Source organism: Pediculus humanus, genomic scaffold (assembly GCF_000006295.1).
Source record: "Pediculus humanus corporis 1103172107596 genomic scaffold, whole genome shotgun sequence".
Classification (NCBI taxonomy): Eukaryota; Metazoa; Arthropoda; class Insecta; order Psocodea; family Pediculidae; genus Pediculus; species Pediculus humanus.
The window spans coordinates 16,975-38,878 of record NW_002987210.1 but is presented as its reverse complement, the minus strand read 5'-3'; the positions used below and the strand labels follow the sequence as shown (position 1 = coordinate 38,878).

Genomic DNA, 21,904 nt, shown 5'->3' with positions numbered 1-21,904 from the left:
ACCAACAAAATTCAACCAAAGAAAAAAATTTTGTTTTAATTTTTTATTTTTCCCCCCATTCATAAATAATAATAATAATAATAATTTAAGGTTTTTCATTTGAGTTATGATTATTTGTTTAAATCATTATATTTAATTTTATTAATTTGGATATTAGGGTGGAGTTGGATAATAAAAAAAAAATTTTTTAACCTTGAAAATTAATAATTTTTATAATAAAAAAATAAAAATTTTTCCAAAAAATTTGATTAAGAAAATTGTATTCATGCGTGAAAACAACTTGTGTCGAATGATAATAATAATAATAATAATGAAAATACGGAAAAAAAAAAAACTAAATAAAAAAAAATTTAATATTGTGGGCAGGAAGAAAAGGAAAATGTTAGAAAATAAATTTTATATAATGACCATTTAAATACTTATATGTACCTGATGATCTGTAAATATAATAATTTTTAGGCGGATTTATTATTTATTTGCTGTCATAATTTTCGCCTACTCGTAGCAAATAAAAAAAAAAAAAAATTATCAGATAAGCTTTTTCTTAAGTTTATTCCGTCATTTTTTTTTATTTATTTAAATACAAAGTGTGATAAAAGTTCAATGAAAAAAAAAAAAAAAAAAAAAAAAAAAAAACATGTTTTTTTAAACGCCAAAGTTAAACAACGCATTATGAACTTTTTATTTATCATCATCATCATCATAATAATAATAATAAAATTACTTACATGCATAACAGCACCTTGCTGGTACCCCATGAATATATAATCCAAATGACTATGCTCGGCTTCCTCTGGGAAAAAATGTGGACGAGGATAATATTCTCTCATTTTTGCTAACATTTCAGAATGACAAACGCTCCTGTAACAAACAAAAAAAAAAAAAAACTTTTTATCTCTAAGAGTAGAAAAAAAAAAAGGTACGGAACCAATTTAAAAAAAAAAAAAATTAATTCCCCTCTGAAATTATTAAATTAAAATTTTGGGTTAAATTTTTTTTTTTTTTTATAAGATGAAGAGGTCTTAAAAAAAAAAATATAAATTATAGTATCAGGTTACTTTTTCTTAAACATTTCACCCTCTTGAAATTCAATTTGCCATATGTTCTACCTTTTTTGTTCCTCCTTTTTTTTTTTTTTTTTGTACAAAAGAATATGCCGTCGCCATTCAATCCTTTTTTTTCGAAAGACATTTTATAAAAAAAAAAAATCTAGATAAATTTTAATAAATAATCTATTACTCAATAATTTTATAAGAAATATATCTATAATCGAATTTAAAATTTAAAAAAAAAATTCCAAAACCTTATAAACCCTTAAAAAAAGTAAAAAAAAACATTCGTGACTTGTGGTTGATGGTAGTGCTGGGTGTGTAAAAAAAAAAAAAGTTTTAAATTTTTTTTTCTTTAAAAATTTTCCCTTTTCCCAATTGTTTGAATGAAAATTTTCAACTCCCTAAAAGTTTTATATATATACATAAATTTTTTTTTTCTTGGCACGCGAAATTCTTTAAAAAATTTTTTTTATTATCTTGCAAAAAAAAAAAAACAAAAAACAAAACTACTTGTAAATATTTTAGAAAAATTATTTATAAAAATTGAAAATTATATAAAATTAAAAATCGTAGGACGTTTACATATAAATGAAATCAGCGACCGGATGACGTGTAAAATGACTAGAAACCATCATGAGACTATGACTAGTTTTTTTTTTTTTTAAATCAAATTAAATTATTAACAATATTTAAAAATAAAAAATTTAAATAAAAAAAGAATTGAATGGTTTTAATAATAGCGGAAGAACATAACCAAAAGGTATTTAAATTAAGAAATGAAATATTTAAAAAAACTAACGTATATCCGGTCCATTCACAGTTCAAAACTATTAACGGGGTGTAAATTTCATTCATTCATTTCCATTCATTCATTCGTAATGATGACATTCATATGTGATGAGAGAGAATCGAGTTAATTTTTAAAAACTCAGAGGGATTAAAGAAAACGATAAATGAATTTTTTTTTTTTTTTTTTTTTTTGTGGGATTTATTACAACGTTAACTTTATAAAAGAGGGTAAAAAAGATAGTTTTAGTCATTGATCTGTTCGTCGTAAGAGAAAAAAAATTTCTCCTGCTCATGTGCAGCATTTAAAAATTTCTTCCCCTTTGAGAAAAAAAAAAAATGAAAAATTTCAATGAATATGAATTAAAATGAGTTTCACACGCTTTACGCATTTTTTTTTTTTTTTTTTTTGGTAAACGAAAACCTCTTTCAAGATGGGGAATTAAATACTTGTTGTTACTAAATGTAATAAAGTATTATATTTCCTATTGATTTCATAAGAAAAATAAAAATGCTAGGGGAACTAACTACCCTTAAAAGACATGATGAAAAGTAACATGTTGATCGTTATAAATATATATTTAATTTGAAAAAAAAAAAAAAATTATTTAGTAGATTTTAAAAGATCCATGCTAAAACTTATCTTAAAAAATTTAAGAATGAGTAAAAGTCGATGCGATTAAAATTATGGCGTTAATTAAAGATTAAAATCGTTAAAAATATAAATAAAATTAACTTACCAACCGACGTACCAGGGTTTTTCTCCTTTTCCATTTTCCACTCTTTTTTTGCTCATGTTAAAAACCTCTTTCAAACTTATAAATTCAGTTTTAAAAGTCAAAAATTGACACTCATCTTCGACGCTCTGATAAGACCCTTCGATGTTTTCGAAAAGTTCTTTAAAAAATTTAAAATTAAAAATTTTCATGGCCGGCCAATGTGATGCCGCATTTCTTATTACGAGTGGTTTTGATGTGTATGCATATTTTGCAAATTGTTCGCGACTGCAATTTTGCAAATTTAAAACTTCCGTAACGTTTTCGCACATGCTACAATCCGTTACGGGCCTCGTTGCTTCCCATATAAAATAATTATTAGGTATAACGCATCTTATACCTAATGTATTATCGACTAATATGTCTAAAATAGGAAATTTAACTAAAAAACTTAAAAACACCGTAAGAAAAATAACAATTATCGCTGATAACAAGTATATCGAAGTTGATAAAAATCCAATTTTTTTACTTTTAACACTTCGCTCGTCTATAAAACTAAACTTTTCCAATTCATAAAGTTTATTATTATTATCTAACATTTTTTTATTAACTAAAACAAACTTTTCAAAAAGTTTTTGAATTTTTTTTTCTTTTTCACTTAATTTTTGTTTGCACATATTCGCCATATTGCACTTAAATGAACTGACTGCGAAGTCTACAAGTCGAATTATCGTTATGCCAACATTGGAAAACTAAATTTCTCTGCCATTTTTCTTCTGCTACAAAACTTGTAAACAAGTTTACGTTACATTAAAATTTTCAATTTGATTTTTATGTTTTTTCAACATGAAATTGTATGATCGAGATGCTGATAATGCTGAACTTGTACAAACTTCTAAAATTTCAGAAGTTCATAGAAAAGTAAAAGGACGCATAAATCCCGTAATCGGTAAAACGACAAAATGAAATTTTCAACATGTAAATAATATATGTTTATCTCTTTGTATGTGGCAAGTAAATACATCATTTTAAAAATATTATTTCAGTTACTTTTCAAAATGGAGAAATAAATTCTGATCAAACGGAAAATATGAAAGTTAACCTTTTACCCAATGATTTTGGTAATACACAAATCGAAGTAGAAACGAATTACGGTCATAAATTTGTACAAACTAATACAAAAGAGGAGTCACGTGCTACACAATTTTTAGCAATAAGAAATAAAAAAACAAATAAAGTAATATTCTTTTACACAAAAAAAAAATTAACATTTTACAATTTTATGATAATACCACTTTATGTTTTTTTTATAGATGAGAATAGTTGAAGTTGATTCAGCTCTCTTAATTAATTCTGAACTCCTTCATGTTAAAAATATTGAAAATTCAAGCTCTTCTAAAAGTAAAGAAGATGATTATAATAAATTAAATAAAACATTCGGTGGTAAAAAAATCAATGCAAGGTTGGAGAAAAAAGAATTATTGAATTTAAATTCTGCATTAGTTATCGAAGATATGAAAGATATTGTTGATGGTAAATTTTTCTGCTTGTAAAGTTTATTTTTTCCTAAAAAAAAAACAGGAATTAAATGTTTAATAATTTATGTTTATTTAGGAATGGTAAAGACAAATGATAATGATATTACATTATCTCAAACTATTGAAACTGAAAGTATCACAGATTTATTACCCCCATGTAATAGATCTGCTACAAATGTACATGATGTGTACATATTATCGAAAATATTAAATTCTGAAGAATTGAATGCACTTAAGGAAGAAATATTAAAGGAAGATTTCGATACAAAATCGTTACCAAAAAACAAGTAATTTTATTTTTAAAAAAAAAAAAAAATTTAAACTTATTTTGTTTGTTTTTTGTAAAAATTTTCTTTTTTTTTTTTATTTTGTCTTTTAGATATTCGGAATTTTTCATTACTTGTTTAGCACAAATTCAAAATGAAAAATCAAATAATTATGAAACAAATTTAGCTGGGATTTTTTATGCTGAATTATTAATAAAATTTTTAAAAATACCCAGTAAACAATTGAAAAATAAAAATACAAAATTTGATAATTGTCCACCGATTATTTATACAAAATTAATTAAAGAATTTTGCATTACAACAGGAAACACAGTGTAAATACTCGAAAGTTTTTTTTATTTACTCTTAAAATTTTTGTTTTTTTTTTTAAAATCAATAATTTGTGATTGTAGAAATCGTCCATATGCAATGAGAGATAGAATTTCATGTCACATAATGGCCATCAGTTTAATATCGTGTAATTTAAAAATTAATTTAAAAATATTATCAATTTCGCTTTCGGTGAATTTAAACAGGTTTGATGTTCATTTATTAAATTGACAATTTTGAATTTTTTCTAAATTTTTTTTTATAAAATTTTATAATTTTATTTTTTGTTACAGAATCATTCGTTTAGCCAAAATTGTTGGAGCTGTGCAATTGGCTAAAAATAGCGAATTATTCACATTAAAAGTTCCACTTCCTGAATTGCCAAAAAGATCAGAAAAAAATAAAAGAAAATGAAATTTTAATAAATTAATAATAATAATAATAAAATTTGGTATTTTTGTTGTATTGAATTTTTTAAAAATTAATAAACGATTTTTTTTTTTTTAATAACTGCTATATTAAATTATTTGAAATAAAACTTATTTATATATAAATAATTGAAATATTATTATTATCGAAATAAGAGAGAAAACTTAAAGCTAAACAAAAATACAAAAAAAAAATGAGTTATAATTAAATAAATGTTATATTTGAAACTTTTGTACTTAATTCATTAGATGATAATAATAATAAATTGATGTAGTTTTAAAAACGTTAATAAAAGATAAAAAGGTAAACCAATAAATATCAAAAAAACCTCAAAAAAAAACCTAAAAACCTTTTTTCGAATAAAACTTTTTTCCAACTTTCAACTTTACGAATAATTTTTTTAAAATAAGAAAATAAAAACCAATTTATTATTTTTTGGGGGGTGGGTGGGGAGAGTAAGACATTAAAAGAAATTATAACTGTAAGAAGGACTGAAAAATAAATAAAAATAAAAATTTTTTTTTTTTATTCGATTTTTCATTTTTAAACTAAAATTAAAAATTAACAAAAATTATTAAGATATGTGTATATATAAATATTTATAATCACTTATATATACGTGTACATAAAAATTTATTTATATAAAAAAAAAAAGGAGAAAAAAAAAAATGGAAAAACCTCTTTCGAAAAAAAAAAAAATTACAATTGAAAAATCATCATTACTATTATTATTAACCTTTACTGAAAATTAATTAATTATTTTCATATACTAAATCCTTTTGGAAATAATTTTTTATTAAATTAAAACAATTAATATCTTATTAGAAAAAAAATAAAAATAAATAATAAATAAATAAATATTATAAAAGAGGTTTTTCTCTTAAAAAAAAGCGTGATTATTATTATTATGTAATTAATTACTATAATAACTTATAATGAAAATTTGAATTCATTTACAAATTATTTTTTTTTTTTTTTATAAATAAAATAATATTAAAATGATTTAATTCATCAGACTTTTTTTTTTTTTTTTTCAAATTATTTAATCACCTTACTTACTTACTAGTTTGTAGTGATGTTTTTTTTTTCTACGTCTCTTACAATTTCATGCAAAAATTCTCATAACGTTTACATTACGAGGAAAATTACATAAAGAAAATTAATAATAATTTACGACGTTACGCCAAACAATGGCTGCTGACATCAACGAGCTGCCAACATTTGAAAAAAAAAAAAAATCCTATAAAAATCACTATTCCTTATATACTATTTATTTTATTTACATTGGGATGAAAGGGAGAGAAAAAAAAATGGCGGGGGAAAAAAAATAAACAATTATTAATGTTTCAGTCAGATTTTTTCCTTTTCTTTTGCACTCTTTGTTGTTCTTCTCTTAAAGTCTCGTCGTTTCCGCTAGTTAAAAGTCTTTTCTTATTTTCAATTTCTTCTTTTTGTTTTGCTATCACTTTATCGACCCAAAATAAAATTTCACTGTCTTCTTTGGTTCTTTTAAACGATTGAGGTTTGTCTCCGTGATTTTTCACGTGGTGTTTTTCATAGTCTTTTTTATCCGTGAACATTTTACTACATATCGTGCACACAAACTGTTGATAATTTAGCTCTTGATACAGGTGAGATCTAAAACAGTCTGGATTTCTCGTGTAAAATGCTTTTTTGTTGCTGCACAGGGGACAGTAGTAGAAAGCGTTGCCCGCGGCCATGACTTCCGCGCTTTCCGATTCACCCTCTTTATCGTCGTTGACTTTTTTACTTTTTCTCGCTTTCACTTCTTCTTCTTCTATTAGTATCCCTCGTATGTGACGAATTCTGGGAGCACCGCGTTGCCACAAGGGAGTCGTGTCGAAACGGTCGGAGGGCGACTCCGCGTTCGCCGACTCCGAAGAATCCGCCGTGTTTAAATTCACTTGTTCTATTGTTCGAACGTAGGAAACTTTTTCACCCGCGTGTTTCGAAGTGAAATGTGAGAAAAAGGAATGATAGTGATTCGATTTCGTGTCGCACAACTGGCACTTGTATTTCGATTTAGTACCGTGTATTTTTCCCAAATGTTCCGACACCGACATTTTAGAATAACTTTGGAATTCCGTACAGAGTCCGCATTTCCACATTTTGGACGCGACGTTGTCCGTGAACGGTGATGGTGGTGGTTCTTCCGACGAAGAATCTCCTTTGACTCCTTTTGGCTCTCGTACCGTGTGAACGTAATACCTTTTCTCCGGATGCTTTTCGAGTGTGTGCTTTTCGACGACAGCCTTTTGATAATGAAAGTAATTACAATGAGCGCATTTGTACAATTTTCCATCGTGTAACTTTAAATGATATCCTATTTTATCTAACGTTACATTTCGAACATCCGCATTAACCGTATCACCGCAATGCGGACAACTGAAAAAAAGGAAAAAGGTACCGGATTATTATTATTAATAAAAAAAAAAAAAAAAATTTTTTTTTTAAAGATAAATGAAATCCTTTCAACCGACCTGTAACAGTTTAATTCATCGTGTAAAGCTTTTATATGATGTTTAAGCATACCGTCGTCGACGGTTATGTAGTTGCAATCGGGTAAGCAACACTTGTAACGTAATTGTTCGGCAATAAATTGTGGTAACTTGGCTTCTTCTTCAGGAGCTAAGGCCTCGATAACAGTCTTTTCTTTGGCTTGTGCTAGTTGAGAACTAGCGGCTAAGTTAGTCATTTTATCAAACATTTTTTCTTTGGTGTCTAAACATGGAACTGGATTCGTTGGAGCTGTTGAAGGCACAACCACAACACCTTCTATTTCTGATTTTAAATGAATTTTCAAATGGCGAACCATATTACTACGAACCTGAAAAACAAAACAAAAAAATTTTTTTTAAAAAAAAAAAGTAACAACAAACAAAAGATTTCAATTTTGTTAAAAATTATTTACCTTTGTGAAATAGGGACATTTCGCACATGTGACGTTTACTTGGTACACAGCCTGTAATGGAAGTTTATCTTCGTCTCCGGGAGAGTATCCATTTACTTCGAAATTTTGTTTTTCTAATTTATAATTCTAAAAAATTTAAATAAAAACGTGTTTACAATTTCATAATACCGAAATCGTGGAGAGAAAATTGTTGTTAAATTGAACTGACCTTAGGATAATAAACTAAATATCCTTCTTTTGAAGGATCCATAGGTACGCTTCTCAACGACCCGCATTTGTGTTTTTGTTTGACGTGTCTCATCAAACTTGATTCACCCGCAGAAGCAAAACCGCACAATCCGCAAGAAAACTTTTTTTCACCGTGATATTTTAAATGGTCGAGATATGTGTTAAATTGCCTAATGAGTTTCGAACAATGAGGACACATGAGCATGGACGACTCACGAGAAAGATCGCAAACATATAAATGATCCTAGAATGGTGAAAAAAACACAATTACTATCGCCGAGTAACTTAATTTAATATATTTTTCTGTTAAAAAGTTTCCTTACCTTGAGTTCACCATAATTTTCCGCGGTAAAACCGCATTTTTGATTTCCGCAAATGAAAAGTTCTTTTCCAGACAAATCCGTTATGAAATTTTTAACTTTTTTTCTAAAACCTTCCGTCATTCCATGCCTGCTGTCGTCGCTGTCACTGACGTCAACTTCCCCGCTTATTTTTCTTCGTGCTTCTTCTTTGGTAAAAGAACGAGTTCGCGGAATAGTTTTAATACCTTCTTCTTCCTCCTCCTCCCCTTCTTCTCCTGCTTCTTTTGTTCTTTTTTCTTTTAAATTTGATTCGACTTTTTGTTTCTCCCCTTCTTCTTCTAATTTCTTATTCAACGAACAAATGGCTTCTTCAATGGGAGTCAAACATCCCTTCGATTTAGTTTCGCACTTGGTTTCAATTGTGTTATTTGCGTTTTGTTTGGATTTAAGAGAGCTTGATGAATCTTTTGGAAGTTCAGGTACAGTTTCAGAAATCTCGGGTGACTTTTTAACCGATTTCTTATTCGTAACAGAATCGGAAAATGTTGCCACGTCGTCAAACAAAAGACAATCGGTTTCATCGTTCATTTGATTTCTTAATTTTTCCATTTCTTTCCTTATGGTATTATCGTTTTGAACCTGAGATGATTTGCTTTTTTCTCCGTTGGAAAATTGACTACTTTTGTCCTGTTCATTTTCCTCTTCCGAATCAATCGTGACAGTCAATACTTCTTTCGAAACGTTGTCGTTTATAATTATAACTTCGGGACTTTTTACCGATTCCTTTAAAAACTTATCGTCGTCACTTGATTCCTCTCCCGTACCTTCTCTTTCATTTTTATCAGTATTTTTTTTGTCTTCGTTTAAAGAGAAATCTTTAAGACGAATTATAGGAGGTTTTAAAATCTCTGTCGCATTACTTATCGAAGGAGATGTATCAGGTTTTTTGATTGTCACGCTTTCCTTTGACTTTTCCGACTTGCCTGATAAAGAACAAACTTCTGATATTGTTATAATAGGTTCTAATAAATGACTGCCGTCTTCAAAATCTTCATTAGTGTTTACATTAGAAGAAGAAGAAGAATCTCTTTTATTTTTTTTGGAATGAACATTTTTCTCGGATGCTGTTGTTTTGCTGGTACTTATTGACAAAGCCGGCGCATTTTCTTTCATTAAAGAAATACTCATCGTATTTTCTTTTCTAATATTTTTTACGTTGACACCCATTTCTTTATTATTTTTTTCTTCAGTTGTACCAGTAGTTGTACTATTTTTTACCGCGTTTGAATAAGTATTAATTTTCGAACAATATTTTTTATTTGAAACCACCGGAGGCAGTTTATGAAAAGCTGCAGACACCAAAGGTTCAGATGAAGAACGAGCGTTTGTTTCTTCAGGTACGGGTTTATTTGAAACAAACGTTTCTTTTTGTTCCGGTTTGTTAGTCGTTTCGTTGCCTTTTACAAATGAATTCGACATTCCCTTGTTATTTATTCCCGCATTCGGTTTATTTAACGAGACCACATCTAACGTTAATTGACCTAAAGGTACACTCATATCTCTCTCCTCCGAACGTTCTTTATTCGAGGACACGCCCGACGATACCAAAACAAAACAATTTTCTTCCGAAGTTTCATTTTCCGATGAAAATTGTGCGTTCGGAAGCAAATTCGTCACCGACACGTTTTTAGAACTTTTTTGAGTGATGGATGCGAGTTCTTTAATGAGAGGAGCTTCGTTAATATTTGAATTTTTTTCAGAAATAATACCGAGTTCTTCGACTATCGAAGAAAGATCAAATGATAAAATATTATTAGAAGACCCTTCCTGAAACGATTAAAAAAAAAAAAAAAAAATCAAATCAAAATGGTTTTTAACTCGGATTTAAATATTAACAGAAAAAAATAAAATAAAAATAAAAATAAATTACTATCGTTTCATCCTCCGGGTCGGCATCTTCAATTTTCCCAGAAACAGACGATTCATTTTCACAATAAATTAATTTCAACGAATCAAGTTGATTTCCACCAGGTTTCTAAAAATTTAAAATTTATTAAATAAAATATGAATCAAAAACAACAACAACAACAACAACAACAAGGGCCAAAAAATAATTATGAGTTTTAAGAGGTTAACAAAATTTTTGACCTCTTCTTTTTAAATAAAAAAAAAATTCATTTTTTTATACGAAAAAAGCATTAAAAATAAAAAACAACAAGAACAACAACGACAAGTATTATTATTATTATTACTATTATTAATAACATGCATTTTACATTATCATCATAAAAAATGAATTAAATATTAATTCGACATTTTATTATACTAAATGTAAATAATTCTCGATGATTTCTAATGAATGAGTTTAAAATGAATATAATAAGCATTATTATTATATAAAAATTGATATTATTATTATTATTTAAATATTTTATTATTAAAAAATTAAAATTACAATTTCATCATCTAAGGATAATCGTAATACCTGGCATTAATAAAAAAATAAAAACAAAAAGCAATCATAGCCTAAAAAAAAAATTAATTTAAATATACCTTTTTAATTTTTGGCCTTTTGAGAACGGCATCGGTCTGTGGCAAAGGAGCAAAAAAAAAAAAAAAAAAAATGAAAAAAACCCAAAAGGCATTAAAAAATATTTTCATTATCAAATTCAATTAAAAATTTAAAAAAAAAAAAAAAAGCAAATAATAAATTTTTTATTATTTTTATACAGCTGAAAGTGTACAAAACAATTTTCCTTATTTCATCTAAATAAAAGTTTTCGAATGAATTTCGGCAATGGGGGGGGGGGGAATTACCAAACATGATAAGTGCCAAATTATTCAATTATTATTAGGTTTATTACCTACCATATTATCAGCCAAAACTCTAACGTAAATGTATGGCGGTTGTGAAAAATGAAAATTACACAAATGAAACATCATTTCCTTTTCCGTTTCGGTTCCGTGTAAACAATACGCGCATTGGTAAGTGCTGTAGGAATGAAGTTTGTAATGCTGAAAGTGCCAAAATAAAAAAATGCAGTTAAAAATTTTTCCGAAATTTTCACGAGATCACATTTTCAAAATGTCTTACGGCTATCAGTCTATCAGCTTTAAAGCACAAATTTTTACAAATGTGGCAAGTGTAAGCAGTTACGGATTGATGCTCTGTCGTCATGTGATTCATAAATTCTTGGGTTATGTAAAATTTACTCCCACACTGATCACAATGATAAGGCCTCACGCTTTGTCTCCTTCCTTGTTTTTCCAAAACTGACGTCAGCGAGGGAGTCTTTGAAAGTTGTTTGCATTTGTAAATTATTCGATTTTCATCGAATTGAAAATGAACTAAATTCTAAAAATCCGAAGGAAACGAGGTTTTTATGTTAGTTCCACAAAAAGAAAAAAAAGTAAATGAAAACCTTAAATAAATAATACCTGATGTATTTCTACGTAAGTTTTAGATATCGCTCTGTAAAAGCAATATGGACATTGATATATGCAATGTCCGTGATCTGTTAAAATATGCTGACTGAGAGCCGAACTGGAATTAGAAAGTACTTCGCAGCAATAAGCGCATTGATGCCAGTAACAAAATTTCCTCGATTTATTCAAAGATTCCACTTCCTTCATTTTATTCGGTTTTTGATTTTTCATTCGTCTTTGAGCTTCGTGTAAACCTATATGCTGCGTGAAAACACTTTCACTGTTGCACGTGAAACTACACTCAACCGCCATGCACTTGAAAAGATGACACAGTTTTGTTTTTGTTAGCATTTCTCTATAAATTTTCGAGTTCTTTACACTTTTGTTTCCCAATCCCGGCGGATTAAGTTTTTGTGCACCGCCCAATGACTTTTGTTTAACTTGCTCAATTTCTTCATTATTTAACGTTGAGGGTACTACTTCTGCGTTAGGTTTGTAAACTTTGGTACGCACGCGTTTCGATTGCTTATTATTACTTCCTTTCATCGTCGATTCGGCATGAATGCTCTCCGCAGATGATGATGTTATACCTAAATTGTCTTTATTTTGCTTTTTAAGGCTGCACATGTTAGCGGTTACTGTAGGGATTCCGGTATTCGGTAATGTAAGTACGGATGTTGGCCAAACAACTTTTTCGGGTACCCCGGTAGAATTCGGCACGTTCGATATTGTCGCCGTGGGTATAATTAAATCATTAGATATAGTGGAAGAGGGTAGTATTGGTAATGATACGGATAAATTCAAAGGGTTAGATATGGAAGGGGAAGGAGCTCCGCAAACGGTTTTAGGTATAATTACAGCATTAGATGCTGGAGGAGGTACAGCATCGGAGCCTGAGGAAGGTAAAACTACAGCATTAGAAACAGGTAATAACGGGGGTGGACATGAGCCAAGCAAAGGCTGGGTAGAATATGGTGGATTTGAGGGTGCCGATGCCGAAACAAATTGAAATGGAGCAACTTTCGATAACGAACTTATTACCACGGGCGAAGTATTGACAACTTGCAATTGTTTAACTTCTATCGAACGAACGTTAGAATCGGGCAAAAGAGCAATTTTTTTTGTGGGACGCGAACGCACAATCACTGAACTTTTCGACACGTCATTATTTTCCACGGATAATTCTTGATTACCAACGACAACAAAATCGTCAACTTGCAAATTCACATCTTCCGGATTACTTCTTGGATTTAAACTTCTTACATTTTCTATTGTAAACATTGCTAGCGGATTATTTCTTTCATGATACAAATTACTGGATTCTGTAGAATTGTTAATAAAACTATATCTTGTTTCCCGCGGAGTGGAAAGTCGATCACCCACTAAAGTTCTAACTCTTAATAGAGGAACACTTGGTAGACAAGTTCTTAAATTTTCGGATGAAGACAAATTTCCCTGTATGAGGGGGAAAAAAAAAAAAAATAATAACAACATATAAAAAAAAGGAGGTATTTCTTCCAAATTAAAAAATATTTTTAAATAAATAATATAAACCTGTTCTTTAGAAGTTGATGAAAAATTCGGGTAAGGATATCCATTCGAACATGATTCAACTTCTAATTTTTCATCGGCATTTTTTCTCAGGGAATTTACTTTTTTTTCTAATATTCTATTACCTAATATTTCATGCCTTTCGTGATATTGTAAATGATTGAATGCATGTATTAAATTATACGTCGAATCCTGAAAATAATTAAATTCGTAATTAAGTAATGAAAAAAAAAAAAAAAAAAAAAAAAAATTTCATTTAGATTTTTTTTTCCAGTCATCACACACCTTTAACTGCGGAGTGATTTTACATATGTTACATATTCCATTCCATTCGACATTCGTGTGACGTTGTCGTATGTGTTCGTTAAATTGATTAACTAATTTAGTAGAAAATGTACAATTTTCCGACTTACACACATAAGAAATGACAGAATTTTTCGACCTGTAAAATAAAACGATTTTCAATGCGTGCCACAAAAAAAAAAGGAAAATAAATTAAAACCTTTTTTTCTTAAAACCTCATTGACCCCCCTTTTTTTTTTTTTGATAATTTTATCAATCATCAATTAAAAAAAGTGATGACATAAATATTACAGAAATAAAATCATAAGCTGGACAATTTAAAAATTTAAAATTGTCATTCATATTCATCTTTTAAATTTTTATTATAAATTTTTCAATCTGCTTATTTATTAATTATATACAGAAAAATAATTTTAAGAAACAAAAAAAAAAACAAAAATTTTCCCGCCGCCGCAAAAGCTTTTCAATAAACTAATAATCAATCAATCAATAATTGAAAAATTCAATTTTTTTTTTTTTTTTGATTACTTACACCAAAGCTTCCAAAGGTCCAACTCCAAAAACTTTTATATTATTATCCATTAACGACTTTGTCGGGTAAGATTTACACGGTTCGGAATTTTTTTCAAAAGAATTCGAAATTGTTTTATCCGGTAAAATATTCGAAATAACTTTTTCCTTATTTTTTTCCAAATCTCTTTTCTCGCAGTCACCATTTTCCGTTTTGATAGAAACTTTTTCCGCGCTGCCATCTTTGAACGTTTCGTCGCGCTTGGGAATTTGTTTTTCAGGTTCGACATTAGCCACCTCTCCATCCTTTCCACAAACTCCTTTTTCATTGCATATTTTATTATTTTTAATCAGAATTTTGTTTAGGACTAAACCTTCCTGCGGTTCTGCCAACCTCATTTTTTTCTTAGGCGGTTTATCACCCTCATCACCCTCCTCTAACTTATTATTATTAACGCCGTCAACCATTTCAACATTCAAATTCCTGTCTTTCCGTTTCCGTTTTTTCTTTTTCTTTTTTTTCTTTTTAACTTTTCCATCATTCGTACCCTGTAAACTTTCAGGTTCAATATTCGACTCTGGAGCTCTTACGTTATTTTCCAGAGGGTTCGTTGTTTTTGATTCGTTGGTTTTTTCTTTCACGGTAAAATCCTTTTTAGGTGAATTAGCAGACATGTTAATTTTAATAATTTTAACGTTTTTATCATTCGAATGATACTTTTGTACGTGGCGTTCTAAATTTTCCAATATTATTTGCACGAAATTACACTCCGAACACATGTATCCGAATAAAATATCATTTTCGTAATTTACCGAAACGTTTTTTGTAATTTTACCGTACAAGTCATGCCTGCCATCAGGATGAACGGATAAAATGTGAAGTTTAAGACTACCGGAAGATGATGACACGACGGTACAATTTTCTCCAGGACATTTATAATTGTATTCTCCCGTATGATCAGACACGTGAGACAAAAACCCACGGATATCCGAAATTTTTTTTTCCAAACACATTCTGCAATGATACGATTTAGTTTTACCGTTCGACAAAATGGCGGTAGAATTTTGATGTTTTGCGTAATTATTCACTTTTGAATCTTCGATTGCTTTAAGAGCTTCCGCTTTACTAAGTCTGGAAATGAGAACCTCTGACTCGGGATGAAATGTTTTATAGTGCATCGTAATATTTTCACCCGCAAAAAGGCAAAGCTTGCACGAATAAAAAACTTTTTCCTTCTCGAATGCGTAATTTATGATACCATCCGTACAAGGTTCGACAGGAGATGAATTCGTTTCCGGTTTTTTTTTACACTCCGCTCCGGTATCGTTAAAATTTAAGTGTTTTATTTTAGCTATTTTCAAAGGCAATTTTCCAATTATTTCATTCAAATTTTTTCGCTTGTATCCTTTCCTCAAATTATTATTTTTTAACCTTTCGACTTTTCGCACGTTTCTCATCAGGTACACACTCTTTTCCAGAACTTTTCTAAAATTTAATTTTTTACTACTTCTCACGGCTACATTGTGACCGGGACTCGATACAAAAACAACGCTGCTTTTGGAAACCTTTAATCCGTACCTGAAATCGTTCAGGTTTAATTTGTGTAAAACTACGCAGGGTCGAATTTTGAAATCTTTTAACAGAGGTATGGGTTTCGAAATCGAAGTTTCTCCATCCTTTATTCCCGTGCAGTCATTTTCTTTGTTTTTTAAATTTTCCTCGAGAGGCGAGGAAAGTCTTTCTTCGGAAATCCGATCATCTGAATGATTTTCCAAATTTAAATACACGTCTTCCGTTTCGTTTTCTTTAATTCTTTTAGACTTTCGTTTACGAACTCTAATTTTTTTCACATTTTCCTCTTCTACCATTTTCGCACTTTCTTTCACCATGTCCACATTGTAAATATTTTCTTCATTTTCTTTTATAAGTCGACACATTCTCAAACCCGTAGCCGTCAGAACATCAGAACAAATAAACATGCTCCTTATGTCATCGTGAAGTCTATCCAATTCCGTTTTCATTTTAGGTTTACCTTTTGAACCTTGCTTCATTTTTTTCATTTCGTCCGTCATTTCCAGGCTGATTTTTCCGCTATCGGATTCTGATGTATTTTTACTTTTGCTCTGTTCGATTCCATTTTTATCCACAGATTTTCCAGCATCAATATTTGAATGGTGCGATTCAGTATTTTCGAAATTCGAACCCGAATCTTTGTCGCTTAGAATTTCATTTTCCACGGTATTATTATTATTATTATTGCAAGGTATTACTTTACCAGAATTTTCATCTTTTTCTTCATCGTTTGTACAATTTTTTCCGTTTGAAATTCCCTCTCCTTCTTCTTCTTCTTCGCTTACATTGTCACTTTCGGAAGTTGTTTGAATTTTTCGAATTCTCCTTGTTTTTTTCATCCTTTTTTTCATAGATTTTTCAAATGATTTTTTCTTCTTTTTTTTCTTAACCTCGTACTCCGACGAGGAATCAGATGAAAAACTACTGTCGCTTTCCGAATTTATTATTTTTTTTATCGTTTTCAACTTTTTCGAATTTAATTTTCTTGATAATTTTTCAAAGAGTTTTGCTTGAGCCAACAATAATTCTCCTTTTCCAGATTCTAGAGATTTTACAATGAAAGCTTCTAGAATTTCTTTCGTTATTTCTTTATTCAAATCGAGTTCTTTGGTTTTATTCAAAGGATCATCATTTTTATTCAAAGGATTTTCTCGGGTGGGAAGAAAATTTTCTTCCCCGTTTTCTTCGACTCGTTCTTTTTTTTCAGTCTTGATTTCTTTAATGAATGAAATTTCTGGTTCGTCTACATTTTTATTTAAATTTTCTTTACAACCGTTAATTTCCGAGGTTGCATTGTTTACTTTATTTTCTATTTTCTTTTCTTCTGCTTTACTCTTAGAACTTTTATTTATGTTTTTTTCGGACTTATTTGTAAGACTATCCATCGGGAGATCCTCCTTATTGTTTTTTTCATCTTGGGAAATGACATTCGATGCCTTTGCAGTCGCAGAAGAAATTTCTTTTTTGTTTACGTTCGAATCGAAATCCGTGCTACCTTTTTCAGTTTTGTTTTTCACTCCATCATCATTTTTAACGAACGCGCCGTCTTTTCCTTTAACCCCACGTTTCCTTTTAGGAATTTTAAAGTTTTTCAATCTGTGGTTTTGATTGTATTTCGGCAACGTTTCCGGTTCGTATAAATTTTCCAACGGTGAAATTAATTCTTTATTAAATGATTCATTTTTTTTCGTTTCGACGCCATCTTTTGCACCATCATTATCACAAGAAATTTTACACGGTTCTGCCTTTGAAGCCAAAGTATCATCACCTTCTTGTTTTTTTATTCTATACTTTTTATATTTCTTTTTTTTTTTGAAATTTATTTTTTTTCTCATCGTACCACTTGCACCATTTAATTTCTTACTATTAAACGTTTCGTTTTTAATTTTCTTTTCCGACTGCGACGACTGGTCAGCGTTTTTCCCTTTTTCATTTAAATTTATTCGTCTGTATTCTGCATATGATTTGGGTGTCGAATAATCTTGAGATGTTTTATTTTCCAGAGGCTCTTTACTGGAGTGATGATTCAAATTGGTCGGTTCCGTATGCGGTGTGCAGGCGTTGGAAAACTTAATATTTGAATTATTATTATTATTATTATTATTATTATGAGACACGGTCGTATCTTGATTTTGTTTTGAAATATTTACAATACATGAATCCGATGTTTTTTTTTTCTCGTTTAGCGAAGAACATTTTTGAGTGATTTGATCAGATTTACGAATGTTTCGAATACCGAAATAAGCAGAATGATATAGCCTTGGATCTAACGACGACATTTTGCTCGTATTTATACGGCAATTGAGTGGTTTTGGAGATTTCGTATCCGAACCGTTCAAATTTTTCAAATCCGTCGAACAAGAATTTATTGGTATAAGTTTTTTATTTTTCGTACATTTTTTATCTCCGGCATTTGAAAACTTTTGATTGTTTATTAAATCCGTCGTCGTTTCGAAACTGTGTTCAAATTTCGGCAAAGGTAAATCCAAAACAGGTCTTTTTTCTTTAAAATTTTTTTTATTTTCTGACACTGCTGCATTTAAACCCCCGTGACGTATTGAATACTGTTCATCTTTAGCAGTCCTCACATTTCCCATTTTTTTCAAATTGTTATTTATTATTTTCGTATTCGAATCTTTACTTAAATCCGTGTATTTTTTTGAAATGGCATCAGTGAGAACTGAATGGGTAGGAGGTTCATCGCATTCATTTCCACACTTTTCGTGTATTAATTTATTAGTATGACTTGAATTATTCGTTTTCGTTTTAGATTGAGAAATAAAATCAAGTTTGTTCGTAAATTGTTCCACACGGTTTAAGGTATCATCAATCATGTCTTTTTTATTCAAATCATTCACACCCGGAGATGATTCGAGGGAATCAAGTAAAAGAGAGTCGGAAAATTTTTTCTTTTCCGTCGTATTTATTTTCGAAAGATTAGGTGGTAAAGATTTATAATTTTCTTTGGCAGCTTCTATCAATTCTTTATCATTAATACTATTTGATCCTGACGTTTTCACGTGACATTTTTTACTCGTTTTATCATTTTTTTTGTCATTTTTACGAAATTCGACCGCTTTATGATGATGATGATGATGATGATGATGATGATTACTTTCTTTTTTATTTCTTTGTGAATCCAAATCACCCTCTCGTTCGCAATGCGTTAATTTTTTCTCTTTTTCCTTTTCATCCTTTTGAGTCGGCCGAATGTCGTGTTTTTTCACGATTATTTTATCTTTGTTATCGTGTTCTTGAAACGCACTCTGTAAACATTCCGCAGTGTCATTAGAATTCCCATCAGATTCGCAAATTTTGTCCTGTTTAATTAATTCATCATCTTCATCGGCATCGGAAAATTTTTTGTCTTTTAATGATCTCAAAGATCCACCAATACTTTTACCCGGTACTTTATGTACCTCGCAAATATCGGCTGATAATTTTTCTTTTAATTTTTGTTTTGATTTTAAATTAATCGAATCACTTTTCGCATGCGAGTAAGATTTGTGTTTTTTATGTGAAGAAACCGAAGAATGAAACTGTACAAATGGACTCAATTTTTCACTTTCTTTTTCATTTTCACCAAATTTAATGGAGTCTTTGTCATCTGTGCTTACATCATCACTATTCGATTTAACGCTTTCAATTTTCGACTTTTTACCATTTTCTAAATTATTTTCACTCTCATTGTCATAATCACAATTTTTTAAACAGTTATAGGCACTAATACTTTGTGAACCACTAATTTTCGAAATGACACTTTCTGTAGAGAATAAATCGGATTTGTGATGGTTACTCTGAACGGGAGTCAATTGTTTTTGCAAGGCTTTTAATAGTTTTTCTCGACTTGACGTTAATAAATCCACGTTGGATGGTTTTTTATACGAATCTTCGGAAGAATAATTTGATTCGGTATTTCTGCAAATTTTTTGTAACGTATCGGGTTCGTGCGTCACATTAAAACCATCAAAGTCTTTTTTAAAGTCCGTTTGTTTTTCATCTGAAGTTTTTTTATTTTGTTTGTCCGTCTGCAACATTAATTACGTCCCAAATGAAATTTCCCAAAAAAAAAAAAAAAAAAAAATCTATATTTTACATAGGTATGTATTCCTACTTACATTATTATTGTTATTATTATTATTATTATTAATTGGATTTACGAGTGATTCCCTAATCGAATTAACAGTGGTTTTACCCGAGTCCTGGGGTCTTGAGTCAACCGTATTTATATGAGGCGTCCCGGAAGAATTTGCAACGGAAATCGTTGTTGTCGTGGAGGAAGGAATTATAGAAAGTATTGCCGTCTGATTTGTCTTTTGTTCCAAAATTACCTGATTACTTATGGGATTATGTAAATATTCAGCGGACACTTTGGGTTGCAGACTATATTCTTCCTGCAACAAAGTAATGACTTGAATTTACTTTCGGGTTTTACACAAAGTTAATTATTTGTAATTAATTAAAAATATCAACATACAATCGTTTAAGTTTTTAGGCTTTGTACTAATCAAATAGCCATTCAGTCAGACAATAATTTTTAAGTAAATCAAAAGTTTCTTTTTTTTTCAAATAAAATTATGTGAATAGGTTTTATTAGGGTTGAGTTTTTTTTTTAAAAAATATTTAGAAAATAATTTTTCGATGGAAATATATATATGTAAATAAAGTTATTAAAACGTAAGTGTTCACAAATAATATTAGTGCCTTTTTAAATTTAAATTGTAATTTTTAGATTTATTTAAAATTAAATTAAATTTTTATATAATTTTGAGTTCAGTTATAGTTTGCAACTGTTAAATTTATTTTTTTTATTATTTTGCATATTAGAATAATCAATAATTGATTCAGTGTAAAAAAAAAAAAAAAAAAAAAAATTGCTTAAGCAGAATGAAAATTTATACGTGTTATTAAAAACAATTTCAAATAAATTTCCAACTTTGAAAATGAAATTTATTTCTGTAATCATTATTTCTCTGTTCATTTTCCAAATTTTGGAAAATTAAAGCGATGACGTAATAACCCCCCCAAACAAGTAATTTAAAGTTTTTTTTTGTTTTTTTTTCCCCATGAAACTAATCAACTTTTTCGGACATTTGAACAAATAAATGATAGAATGACACAAAATGTCTTCTTACCTTATAATCTAATTTTTCGATGAGTTTTTTAATGACTTCCTCCACTTTGACAATGGCATCCCAACTGTGTCTACTATTTTTTTCAATTATCATAGATTTTAAATTTAAAAATTTATTTAGTTGATTTTCTAACGATTGTTCATTGTTTTTCTTTTTTATCTTTCCTATCATAAAATCTAAAAATGGCAAAAATTTTTCCATCTGCTTCAATTTCACGCAACATTTTTCTTTTTCTAAAAAAATAAAATAATTATAAAAAATAAAAAAAAATTTATTCAAATAAATTTAATTAATTGATCCTTTTTTTTTTTGGTAAAACTTGTTTGTGGATTTTTTTTTTTTTTTGTAATAAAACGCCATAAAATAAATCCTACTAATATATATGTTATAAAATGATATATTTATATATATATACATATATTATTAAAAAAAAAAAAAAGAGAGACTTAAGTATCCTAAAATTATATATTTTATATTAAAAATTCATTATATGCGTATCGCTGCAATGGCTAAAATATTTCAGCAGTGTTTCAACCATAATTTTTTTTTTTTTTTAAAACACATCAAAGTGTTTTTCTCTTTTAAAAACATTAATTATACTTTATATTAAGTATAATATAGTATATTTCTCATAAATTTTTTTTTTTATTAATATGCTTTGGATTTTATAAATCCTCTAATCAATAATAATTATTTTCTAAAATTGAAATAATTTTATTTTCTTAATAAATTTTTTTTTAAAAATAGTTTTAAATCTATTGTCGCTACAAATATCATAGCAATATATTTTTGATATATATATTTAAAATGATGTATTATTTAGTTAA

General features: G+C 28.8%; 3 protein-coding genes across 3 annotated transcripts in view; 1 reads left to right on the top strand and 2 right to left on the bottom strand.

Annotated features, from left to right (window-relative positions):
- Phum_PHUM232390 (uncharacterized protein) overlaps positions 1 to 3,153 on the bottom strand; it is a gene marked incomplete at both ends in the record, with an annotated part of 3,827 nt that extends 674 nt beyond the window's left edge. The window contains 3 exons of the mRNA XM_002425979.1: positions 729 to 861; positions 2,579 to 2,978; positions 3,084 to 3,153. Of these exons, the coding sequence (XP_002426024.1) occupies positions 729 to 861; positions 2,579 to 2,978; positions 3,084 to 3,153 (603 nt within the window). The remainder of the gene's footprint in view (positions 1 to 728; positions 862 to 2,578; positions 2,979 to 3,083) is intronic.
- A 247-nt stretch (positions 3,154 to 3,400) lies between these two features.
- Phum_PHUM232380 (DNA-directed RNA polymerase I-associated factor 53 kDa subunit, putative) lies at positions 3,401 to 4,697 on the top strand (the record flags this gene model as incomplete). The annotated part of the gene is made up of 5 exons (XM_002425978.1): positions 3,401 to 3,503; positions 3,601 to 3,791; positions 3,868 to 4,087; positions 4,169 to 4,364; positions 4,472 to 4,697. 5 exons carry the CDS (start codon positions 3,401 to 3,403, stop codon positions 4,695 to 4,697), a joined length of 936 nt encoding a protein of 311 aa, XP_002426023.1.
- Positions 4,698 to 6,463: 1,766 nt separating this feature from the next.
- On the bottom strand, positions 6,464 to 21,170 carry Phum_PHUM232370 (zinc finger protein, putative; the record flags this gene model as incomplete). The annotated part of the gene is made up of 12 exons (XM_002425977.1): positions 6,464 to 7,523; positions 7,619 to 7,965; positions 8,258 to 8,521; positions 8,601 to 10,406; positions 11,448 to 11,594; positions 11,674 to 11,934; positions 12,018 to 13,460; positions 13,560 to 13,748; positions 13,842 to 13,998; positions 14,392 to 19,970; positions 20,103 to 20,336; positions 21,078 to 21,170. The coding sequence occupies 12 exons, from the start codon at positions 21,168 to 21,170 to the stop codon at positions 6,464 to 6,466; spliced, it is 11,580 nt and encodes a 3,859-aa protein (XP_002426022.1).
- Between the last annotated feature and the right edge of the window lie 734 nt (positions 21,171 to 21,904).